The sequence below is a fragment of the Lates calcarifer genome, unplaced genomic scaffold, assembly GCF_001640805.2.
Source record: "Lates calcarifer isolate ASB-BC8 unplaced genomic scaffold, TLL_Latcal_v3 _unitig_1065_quiver_936, whole genome shotgun sequence".
NCBI lineage: Eukaryota > Metazoa > Chordata > Actinopteri > Centropomidae > Lates > Lates calcarifer.
In genome coordinates this window covers 19,987-32,644 of record NW_026115266.1, presented here as the reverse complement: position 1 = coordinate 32,644, position 12,658 = coordinate 19,987, and the positions used below count along the sequence as shown (strand labels likewise).

Genomic DNA, 12,658 nt, shown 5'->3' with positions numbered 1-12,658 from the left:
AGGAATCTGTATGAATATATACATTTATTTATTAATGTATGCTGTATCCATCACAATGAGCCACTTTCCCACTGTGATCATATAAACATCACTCTCATTACTGTGGTCAGCTTTCACGTGATATGGGAAAAATCTGCATGAATTACATTTTCAAGTACATTTAACTTTTTCTCTTGTCCCTAAATGAATAACATCCACATGACAACAGCTGTGCCATGTTTGTCCTCCCTTTCACCTGGTCTGTCCTGCATGTATGGACAAGCTACTATATCACATGGGCTGTTTGGAGTAACAGCACAGATCAATCATTGATGCCAAAGGAATTGCTTTGATAAAAGAAATGTCTCTCTTTTCTGGTGTAGGGATGGTGCAGTGAAACATGCTGCTCTGTTCAAGAGGCAGAAATCTCTTCAACTCAGTGTAATGAGATGCTTCATTACTGGTACTTCTTGTGCACTCTGCAGTTTCACTTAAACGGTTAAAAAAAACTTTTTTCAGTAAACTAACTAATAGAAAATCACTACAGGACACAGAATGATATATGACAAAAAAAGCAGGAAAGAGAGATGAGATGGCATCCTACCTGAGAGGAGAGCAGGGCTGGGGGCAGCAGGTCAGAGATGTGGATGGAAACTGAAGGGCCAGTCCAGTTACTCTGGACAAACATGTGGACGGAAGAGACGGCCACAGCCATCACTACCAACTCCCTGCAGCAGGACAGACAAGACACACACTGGACTTAGTGAACAGAAGAGATTATACACAAGGGAGATGTTACACTTTCCTTATCAAAAAATGAATAATTCATGACAAAAGAAATCGAGGCAGTGATGAGAACGAGAACATTCCTGAGAACAGCTTTGTGCTACGTTCAACTATTTCCACCATGAAGCACACCTCATCACAATTAGTTTTTTAAATATATAGCACAGAAGGATAATGTAAATAATGTAATGTCAACCTGTGTGGATATCTATTGCTTACAAGCGAGGGACAGACAGGAATTTGTTAGTACTGACAAGACATTTCATTTACTCAAATGACATTTGCAGGTTAGGTTTTAAGCTGCACAATGTGCTACAATGAAGTGGGTGTTTTGCTTGCAAACTGTCATTGGAAGTTCATTTTATCCTATTGAATGTTGGTTTGGGAGCCTGTTCAGCATAGATTCAACAAGATGTTGGAAACTTTCCTCTGAGATTCTGCTCCATGTTGACATGACTGCATCACATCATTTCTGCTGATTTGTCAGCTGCACATTCATGCTGCCAACCTCCTGTTCTACCACATCTACTAACATCAAAGGTGTTCTACTGGATTCAGATCTGGTGACTGGGGAGGTCACTGAAGTTCACTGAACTCACTGTCATGTTCATGAACCCAGTTTGAGACGACTTCAGCTTTGTGACATGGAACATTATCCTGCTGGAAGTAGCCATTAGAAGATGGTAAACTGTGACCATAAAGGGATGAACATGGTCAGCAACAATACTCAGATAGACTGTGGCATTCAGACCATGACTGATTGGTGTTAAAGGCCCAAAGAAAACAATTCCCACACCATTACACCACCAACAGTAGCAGCCTAGACTGATGACACAAGGCAGGTTGGCTCCATGGATTCATTCTGTTGAAGCCAAATTCTGAGCCTACCATCTGCTGCCTCAGCAGAAATCCAGATCCATCAGACCAGGCTATGTTTCCAGTCTTCAACTGTCCAGTTTTGGTGAGCCTGTGTCCACTGCAGCCTCAGATTTCTGTTCTTGGCTGACAGGAGTGGAACCTGACGTGGTCTGATGCTGTTGTAGTCCATCCACCTCAAGGTTGGAGGTGTTGATCACTCTGAGATACTTTTCTTTTCTTCTTACTGCAGTTGGAAAGAGTGGTTATCTGAGTAACTGTAGCCTTTCTGTTTTTTGTTTTGTCTTTGGCTCCATTCTGAGTCAAAACTCTGGAGACTGTTGTGTGTGAAAATCCCAGGAGATCAGCAGTTTCAGAAATACTCAAACCTGTCTGTCTGTGTCAAAGGTCAAAGTCACTTAGATCACATTATTCCCCATTCTAATGTTTGATGTGAAGATTAACTGAAGCTCCTGACCTCTATCTGCAGGATGTTATGCACTGCATTCCTGTCTCACGTTGATTGGATAACCGCATAACTAACCAGGTGTACAGGTGTTTTTACTAGCAAACTACAGTGGGTTGATAAATCTGCAACCATTGATGTGTTCTGTCTCAGGCTGCTGACTGACTGTCAGGTCATGTTCAGACCTACAACCCTACAACACACAAAAGGTTTCTCATTAATATAGTCCGGCAACACGCAGGGGTGCCAATTCAACTGCAGCAAAGAACAGCAAGGTTGTCCTCTCAGAGGTTGAACCTGGCTCTACTCGCACAGCAGCGGGCAAATAAAAAACATGCAAGAGCACATTCCTGGTAGATGACCTTGTAACATGAATGATGTGTTTCTACTGTTTACATTACGATCACCATGGTGAAAGATAAAATGATTGCTGATGCGATAACTTTCCAGGTGCAGAATCCTTCCTCATATCATAAACCACAGTGTAGTGTTTAGTAGTGTGTGATAAGCCTCAAAGTGAACCTCCTTATCATTTTCATTAAATGAAAGCATGTTTCAGCCACTAAATTCAAAGACTGGATTAAGGAGGCACTGAACTGTATCAGACTGGACAGAAGAAGACACTCGACCTCTAGATGTTTAGAGATAATTATGCTGCAGAAGAAAATAACTGTGCAATTTAATTTCTGTTGGGCTGTTGGCTCCATAGTCTTTGGAAAATAGGTATGCAATCATGTAATACCCAGGCTGGTTTTTATACTGGCAAGATTTTACTTGTTACTTGTTTTGTTCAGAAACAGAGACATTTAGGCAGCTTCAGTCAGTTTCGCTGGGGTGGTGCTATTTTATGTGCTATGTTATACATAGGGAAACTTACCACTACAGTGACTACCTTGTACACAGATGGGTACTGTATCTTTTAGGCTGATGCAGTTTAAAGAACATCACAATCATATCCCAAGATAAAAGAATCATGTTTCAAGTGAATAATAGCTTCAAACCTTTCATGGTTAGAAGTTATAGCAGTACGCATTTTCAAGATTTTATAAATCATCTAGTCTATTTGATGTCTCATGTCCTGCAGTGTTACCTGTTGGTCTGGTCATTGTTGGTGCCACCAGTCAGGTAGTGTAGGACCTGTCTCTCCAGGTAGGCCTCAATGTCCTCTCCCTCACAGCAGCTGCCATCTCCAGTGAGCAAATCTAACACCTGTGGACTCAGCAGAACCGCCTCAAAGTCCCCCTCCATCAGGGACTCCAGCAGAGAGCCTGCATCTGGAACATAAAGCATGTTTGATAGTGTTAACTCTACAATGCTCAATTCATGTGACCACATGAGAATAATGGCAATAAACACAACATGGCAACTGGTAACTGAATAGAGATGTCTCAAAATGTAAGTGTTCCCATATCACGACATAACATTATGGCCATCTGCATTGCAGCTTCAGTCTTTGTTTTAGAATTGCTACACCCCTATTATATACTAAGGTAATGTGATGACAACTGAACCATCTCCATGACAACTGAGCAAACTGTTCAGTAAGCAGACCTGCTCCTTCCTGTGAAATTACAATGTCTAATCTTCTAACCTTCAAGCTCAGGTAAACTGACTAACTGACTGGTTCATTCTTGCTGTCTTGAGGCCATACAAATAATGTGATACCTGATGCTCATCTTAACAGATCTGAACTGTAACAAAAAGCACAGACAGGACCATCATTCCACCCTCACTGGGGGTGTAGGAAATGACAAACTGTCAAATTTATACCCCAAACAAATAGGGTGCGGCATATTACCAGAAAGTTGGGGTGTCCACCCCTATCATAACAAACAAGGAAAAGCACTCTTTGGTCCCTCCTCTCCCCTCCGCCACAGTCAGACTGGCCATCGGGCATACTGGGACAAATCTCGATGGGCCACCACATTGGTGGGCCAGTGGATCCATAAAGTTTTTTATCAGGCCCTTCAATCTCTTTATGGACCTTATACCTGTCATTTGGGGGTGCATGAGAGTGTTCCCTCCAGTTTGACTCAGTAAATCAAAATGTCTCTGAAAAGGTGGAATTCAGGTAACAAACCACATCGGCTGGTGTGTTTTGGAACTGAGAAGTCAAGAAAATAATAAAGCAGTCCTTTTGTGAATGTCTTGGTTTCCCTGCAACTGACAATGAGAAACAGCAGTTTGATAGTGTTAAAACTATAACTGAATAGCAACTAGTATAACAGGTTTATCAGAGCACTTCCAATGAAAGCAGCTGCCAAGTGTGGGTTAAAAAGCTATGAAAGTGTTGAAAGTAAACTGAAACTGTTAAGTTTCAAAACTGAAAGACAGACAGAGTTGGTGATGATTGTCTGGATTCATCACTATGAGTGACACCTTTCTCATACAAATAGTTATGTGTTCCATCATAAATGCATCAACATGCATGAAGTTCAGCATATAATGTCTACAATGTTGGTAATATTTTAGTGATACTGACCAGGGGTATACTCAGTTTTGTTGTATACCGTGTGCCTGAATGAGGAAGTATTTACCTACTGGAAGAGAAATCAGAGGACCGTGAAAACCATTAGAATTTATCCTCTGCGTACATCGAATGTGTGCAGCATATTAACGGGTCTGAATTTCACTCTGAACCACAAGTGTATATCTCATGTTGGCACTAGACAAAAAGTGGAGATCATCAAAGTCTGTATCATCCATTCTATGAGGACCCATCAATAGCTGTAAAAAAAAAAAAAAATTACATGGCAATAGATGCCAAGATGTTTAAATCTGGACCAAAGCCAGCCAACAGAGCAACACTGCCCTCCCCAGAGCCATGCCCTAAGCATGGCTAAGAACAGTCATTACAGTGGCATAGTAACGATTAAGCTTGCTATGTTTTTTATTAGTATTAGGCTTCAAACAGACATCTGTACATTGGTACAGCCTGTTGCCCTACAACATATCAAGGTTCAAGTGATCACATCTTTTGCAAATGTCATTAGATCCTCCTGGCTGCATCCCACTGCCTCCCTGATCTTTTCCTTCAAGAAATGTGTCATGTGCCATGAAATGCTCAAATGGGAATAACACCTATTGAATTGTGGTGTTTCACTCAGTTGTATACACATGAAGTGACAGAGGTAGTTGTGTGAAGACAACCATGCATGTTGGATTATCTGTTTTGAAAAGATAAATCTGCTGGACACTTGCTCACTCACTAGCAGTCAGCTTTATTTCACAATGCTGCGCACCCCTTAACTGTACCCTAAACTTTAATAAGTAATTGCAGCGCAAATGGTGTTGTAAAGGAGGTGTGGAGATTTTCATTTCACTGCTGATCTAATGAAACCAAGGGGCTTCCATAATAGCACAGAGAGAAGAGAGGGAGTGGATGAGGAGAAGAGGAAGGCTCTGACTTTATGAGGGGGAAAATCAAACCCTGAGCTACAGCCACATGTCTTAATGGCATTTCAGCTATCCTTCAGGTCTGTCGATTAAATGGCAGCAATTATGGAAAACAAGGCATCAGCCCTCAAATTAGTCCATAATTCATAAAGGTTCAGGCAATGAGCTGCAGTTAATAAGGCAATGGTGAACAGAATTTGCAAGCGTACAGGGCTGAGCAGCAATACAGATCTGAGATGAACCATCAGGTGCATGACAGTTTCTTCACTGTGTACCAACTGCACATAGTTAAAGTAAGGTGGATTCCACTCCCACTGAATAGGTGGTTCACACAGCCTTGAGCTGTATTACCCCTGAATCACTTTCATTAGTTGGCTATGATTCTTAGTTTTAAGTCTTGTGGATGACAGAAAATAATTTGCATCAAAGCATTGCCTTTCATGACTGCACAGTAAGTCAAAAATTAGGTTAGGGGTTAGGGTTCAAAAGGATGAAGGTAGACATGCTTCTTTATCAGCAATCAAGACTTAATGACTAGAACCTCAGAGGATTCACCAAAAGATGTAAATCTCTGGTAAAACTCAAAATGGACCCATGAATCAAAAATCACCCCTTACCAAAATGATCATGAGCCAGAGCCACCACCTCATCTGTCAAACATGGTGGTGTTTCTATTCTGCCTTGGCCATGTATGGCTGCCAGTGAAACTGGCACACAGGCATTTACTGATTATTTCACTACTGACAGAGGCGACAGGATGAATACAGAAGCTTTCTGTGTGCTCGAAAACAAGTCAATCACCTGATATTAATCTGACAGAGGACCAGACTAAAGCCTGAGAGACCCCAACAAGAGCGAGCTGAGGGGGCTGCAGTGATAAAGATAAAAACAAAAGAAACAGAGACATATATATATAGAGAGAGAGAAAGAGAGAGAGAGAGAGAGAGAGAGAGAGAGAAAGAGAGAGAGTTACGCTACAGTTACCAATAGAAATGCAATGAATCTATCTTCCATGCTTGAGTGATTATTATAAAACAGCTGTTGCTAGTGCAAAGAGATTATAATGCAAAACAGAAGGAAATAAAATTCAGTCAAATGGATAGTCCACTTCAGTGCATATTGGGAGATACAACCCTTAAGTTAAGGCACTCAGATAAAATGAGCTATTCGACAATGGTTCAACATCTGGTTAAAAGACTACAAAATATAACCCAGGAGAGAAATGTACAACTATTAAGAAGAGTAGCATCTTATCTCCAATTTAGGCACCATTTGACAGAACGTTAAAATTATAGAGGAAAGCAGAATGACAATGAGCACACAAAATTTAAGTCCAATTGTCCAATAATCCAACCTTACTGGCTGGAGAGACAGTCAGAGAAACAGTCAACACTGGGTTTAAAGATTGATTATAGTTTTGGTAGAATATGTAAAATACCAGCTAGACTTAAATTTCATGACAAATCGCCAGCAAAAAAAGCAATAACTAAGAAACAGCCAAGGCACAGACTACTAAAGTAGAGTTCATAGCAATTGTAAAAGAAAATGTCAATCCCTCCATACAAAACATTTCTTGGAGACTCTGTATTGATTTAAAAAGCATTCGATGAAGTGTTTGGTCTGTTCTGTTATTTTATTCTGTGTGTTTATTCTGCTACTAAAACAATAAAAAATAAAGTAAAACAATATGATTTTGTGACAGTAGATGAACTATGATTTGAGGAAAAATACTAGATACAGGTGAATATTAAAGTACACTTGTTTGCAGAATTATTCAGGGTTATGAAAAGTCTGATACTGATTGCTATGCATGCAGTCAGGGGAAGACCAGGACCCCATTTCTACCCAGTACTAACACAGGGTCTTGTAATCTGGATACATTATCAAGATAATTACATCAGATCATAGGGCCTTTGCATTTAAACCTGCAATTAATAAACATTCTTATTATCTTGGTTCTAAATACAGGTTCTGATCTGAATATGCAAAGCAGGTAGGGGAAGCTGGTGGACTTGGGACAAACATGGCGCATCCCACCGGAGGATGATCAACCTCGAATACTCTTTAGGTACTGTGATTCTGTGCCAAACAAAGGTCACATGACAAACACAGACTGAAAGCATCAACTGGCTACTTTTCAGTGGCCTCTCTAACTAGGCTAATCTTACATATACTGTAAGAAAATCAGTGACAGAGAAAGACTAGTAGTAGTTCATCAACTCTGGTCAATCATGTGACCCATCTTCACCTCTAGTACTACTGTAGCTGACCCTCAGATTGCAATGGCTTATACCTTATAGGCAGTAAGCCTTGGCCCATCAATAGTCCTTCAAACAGCTCCAGAGCCATCTTTTGAGAAATTATGATTAGTGTGCTCAATTAATCAAAGTAGATGGAAACAAACAGAAAATGTTCTTATCATAAATATGAGATGGAAATATAACAAATCTAAGTCATTTTACCCCAGACCACCAACACAGCCCTGCACCATATACATAAGTATTCACCAACACAGACCCCTTAAGAAGCCTGTATAAGTGTCAGAGAGATTGACTGTACAGATCCTGGCACATGGGTCACCTCAGCAGACTGCAGCAGACCATTCACTTCTGAGGAACAACAGCACTGTCACTCACTCTGAACTGTACAAGGAGTCCCTGTCTAATATAAAGAAAACATGCAGAATGCGCCAGCCTAAAATCAAATAAGGTGAGGTACAACCTACAGAGGTACAACCTCATTAGCTCCTTCTGGACAAAGCACACCCTGCAGCACAACATGCATCTGAAAACTTTTCCATCAACGTCCTGTTCAAACTTCATGCCATATTTAATATGGTTCCATTTAGCTAATTTAGCATACATAATCAATTTTTAGTGTAACACCTGACAGAACTGACAAAACTTTGAAGTACTGTTACATATTGACTGGTCAATCTAATTTAAGAATAATAAATGATAGTGTTAGGAGGTGCTGCTGTTGGAGTGGTTCTCCTGTCATGCCTGACTGTTTGGTCGTAAGTAGTGTTTCTTATCGGTCTGCTGACACACTGCACCAGTTTCATTAAATGCAAATCTACTGCCTGCTAATGATGTGGCCCCGAAACAAACAGCGGAAAGCGGCAATAATCAGGAGCTGCTGTTCGGTAGAAGAGACACAGTCCGGCTTCTGTAGGACAGCCTGGCATCATATTTCCCTGACAAAAAGAGGAGCAAAGCAGGTGACCCATGAGACAGAGAGAGCAGTAGTCGGACAGTATACTGTTGTACTCTTGTATCGTGTATAAGACTGCCACTGTGGTAATGTTTCTGCCAACAAGCTCAGGCTTGGTGCTCGGTTCTAGTGAACAACCAGCAGCTGCTGACACATGTGAGCGCCACACGGCTCACCACGACGAGGGCGGAGGAATGAGGACTTCAATTATAAAGACACTGCAATAGATTTTAATAAGATAGCTCTCTGTCTAGACCTCACTTAGCAAAACCTCAGTTTGAATTCTCTCCACCTCGGTATTATTTTCAGAGACAATTGAGAAAATCGGCCGAAGGAAACTCGACGTTAGCTTATGTTACAAAGTTGACATTTAATTTGAATTAACATAAATCTATGTGAGGCGTGTATGCCGAATGGTTAAGCCGCTCACAACATTTTAAACTCTCCGTCAAGTATTATATTACTGTTGCCCATAAATAAGGCTACTTAATAATGCAAAAAATTTGAATGGGGTTTGGCAGGACTTCCACACAAGGGAGTGAACAGCGCATACCGTAAACAGCTCGCTAACCATTTTTTTTAAACGATGACTTAATTTAAAATGTAGTTGTAGTAAAACTGCGGCTATAGCTTTCTTTACCAGTTATGGCTAAACCGGTGTCCTTACCGTGAGTTTCATCAGCGGGAAAAAGCCTCTCCACCGCTGCGTATACATGCCACTTAGCTTTACAAGCGACCACCACCTGCCTGTTCAGAAATGTTTAAAGCGCTCAGCAGACGACATGAGCTGCACCTGACGGTGTTTGTAGCTACGTGGTGAAATAACTAAAAGCCAGCCCGACGTCTCACCTGCGGTAGTGAAAACACTCTGCTTCCATTCCGTCGCCTCGCTGGGTGTTAAAAAGCCCCGAAGAACGGGGATCTCTATGTCCAGCGGCATCACCGGACCTCTGCCTCTTGTTCAAGTGAAGTAAGTGAGCTGCTGCCTTCAGTCAGAACTGTCCCAGATCAATACCGGCGGTTAACCGTTTTACTCTGCTGCCAAGTCGGTGTTTCTTAATCAGAGATAAATTGTTTATTTCCACCCATGTGGTGCGAGTGGCATCAGTGAGCAGCCATGACAGATGCGCACGGCATTGTGGGAAAACGAACCGAGGCTCGAAGAGGGACGCTGAGCAGTGTGTACGGCTGCGATATTAAATGTACCGTTAAACTTAGGCCTATAGTAATTGCAGCTAATGTATAGTCACATAGTCAGTAACATATAGTCACATTTCGACTTTAGAGAGCGTTATTTATGACACAACACAGATCAAACAGTTATAAAAGTATTACGTGAATCGGCATAATTTAATTCGCAATATATTTTTATGACTATATCTATGTGTGTTTATAACTATATATTTTATATATATTGAAGGACGTTTGTCGCTTATATTGATCAACTCCATTTGTATAGTACATGTTTGCATAAATGCAGCATAATGCTTTAAAATAAACCCATAAGAAAATATCCAAAATATTGTTTTAATAAAAATGAAAAAGTCAGCACTGAAACTGTAAGAGGAATACACGTAGATTTTGAAGTTTAGAGTCACATCCTGGCTTAAGGCTGGGCAAAGGAGGGGACAGCATACACGTGACTCCTGACTAAAAATACTTTTATTGTACATCACCAAAAGAAAAATGAAACTAAGAGAAGGGTGTTCAGAGGGTGGTTACAGTAGGCATCAAAGATGAGATAATAAACTTTATGTCTTTTATTTTTCGTTTATGTTTTAAACCTTGAGATGTTCATGAAATCAAATCATGTTGTAAGTTAGATTTGGAAATAAGTGGGTCATAAGGATATAAATAAATTCTGTTCTGACTGATTTTTAGCCCAGACAGCCTAATTATGTCACATCAGTGAAGAAAAATGTATCTGTCCTGATGTGGTTGTGAACATCACTGTGCCACCACTGCTAACTGGCTGACAGGTCTTTTTCCTGATATCTGGAGATATCTGACAGTCCCTGTAATATCATAATGATGTATGCAATGTTGATGTTTAGTTCTCCATTAGTTACTGCATTGTAACAGTAGCTATTCATCCTGGGGTGTCACAGCTCCCCCTGTGACCTCATGTGTTGTCTCCGGTCTTCTTTATAGTGTCTCCTCCCTGTGTCTGTCGGGTCTAAGTGTGTGGAGGTGTGGCTCAACTCCTGTCTCACCTGGTGCCTCTCATCATCCTGCACACTAATCCAAGTACTACAAGGACCCCTGCTCTTCATCCAGTGGGGATCTGACTGTTCCTCCTAACTCTCCTGGCCACTCTGTTAGACTAGTGAAGTTTTCAGAGTATTTTCTTTTGTTGATGTTATTTACTTACCTGTGTTCTCCCTGTGTCTTAGTCTCACCTATGCCCATGCTGCTGCCGGCCTCTGGTGAGGAGCTGCCTCTGCCTGCCTGTCAGACAGTCTCTGGATTCTCCTCACCTGGACTTAGCACTCTGCATCCACAGTCCCTGTCCTATTCTCTAGGTTTTCTGTTAATTCAGCATAGATCACTTACTTTTCAACCATCTCTCATGTCAGAGTCTGAGTCTGCTTTGGGGTCCAGTATTTATTTTGTGCTAACATGGGGTCCACATAAATATATTACAATAGTTTAGTGACAAAAAGTACACATTACATTTAACATCTGTACTCACATGTTATGCCTCAGACAAAAAACATGACTCAAACCCTGTCTAATACATAAAAAAGCTCTACATAATAGTATCACCTCTTGGAGAACTGAAAATAAATAAGCAAGTTAAAAAAAAATCAATCAGCAACGTAATCCACTGAATAATGGGTAAAGAGTGTTATTGCTTTACATCCACATCAAATCTTAAAGGACAAAGCAAATTTAGAGATTTCTCTCTAAACACATTTTTTATATTAGAAAATAGTTCCTGAAAATATGTGTTTAGAGAGAAATTTCTAAATTTGTTATTAAATTAAAGTCTGTAAACTCTGTATCACTGCATTGTGGAGTTCGACTGTTTCACAGTTTTCCATCAGTTTCATTCTCTGGATTTTATGGGCGGGTCTGAAACGGTGACTCGGTGGAGCCACCACTCAGCACCACTACAGCCATTATAAATGTCAGCACCTAACTGAGAGTTATTGTCGGTTATGATGGCAAGCTCAGCAAATGCATCTTCCCTGGATGTCAGAGTTTGCAGAACAGCTCAGTCGTCACCTTATTTCAACTTTCAAAGGCATCAAGGCACCACACAGATGGAGAGCTGAGGAACACCACCAACACCCGTCCCTGTTTCACTCCGGTTAGTCTTGCAAACTTTCATAGGAGACAACAGGAATTCTCTGATAATCCACTGCCACTTTTGAATGAGGCCGAACTGACCATCTTCCTCCCCGGCCTTCACCCTTTTTCAGGTTGTGATGCTAACAGGATGCTAGCAGTTAGAGTTAGAGTGCGCGTGGTTTCAGCACCTTCAGCAGACACGCCCCCAGCGTCTCAGAGCAGAGAGCTTACTTTGTCATGATTTTGAAACCTAATTTTATATACCTGAGATTTTTAACTGTTCAAATTCAGCTGGGATGGTTAATAACACATTTTTCTGTAGTGTGACTAACTGAGAACACCATTAGTATTACTGCTCTACATGGATTTTAAGTTACACCATTTATTGTGAAAATAGATACAATCTCAACTTTAGACATACCACAGTCTACTTTCTGAAATCAAACACTGGGTCAGAACCTAGTAAATGTCTGAACCACTGTAAACTACTATCACTATACTTTCAGTGGAGGGTAGGTAGCTACAGCCTGCTTTAAAAGTCACTAAATGTTGCTCGATGATGTTAATGTTTTCATTAGTATATTCATGATGTAATCTCACCATATATGCGTGCCGTCTAGTGTCCCTTATCTATTTGATTATCTCCTACTGTTTTCACACATACAGTAT

At 40.8% G+C, this 12,658-nt stretch overlaps 1 protein-coding gene across 1 annotated transcript; it reads right to left on the bottom strand.

Annotated features, from left to right (window-relative positions):
- Positions 1 to 583: 583 nt before the first annotated feature.
- LOC108886014 (tetratricopeptide repeat protein 27-like) lies at positions 584 to 9,856 on the bottom strand (the record flags this gene model as incomplete). The annotated part of the gene is made up of 3 exons (XM_018680611.2): positions 9,545 to 9,856; positions 3,177 to 3,360; positions 584 to 707 (listed from the first exon to the last, which is right to left on the bottom strand). Coding segments are annotated over exons 1-3 (399 nt in total), but the record flags the coding sequence as incomplete, so codon positions are not given.
- Positions 9,857 to 12,658: the final 2,802 nt, after the last annotated feature.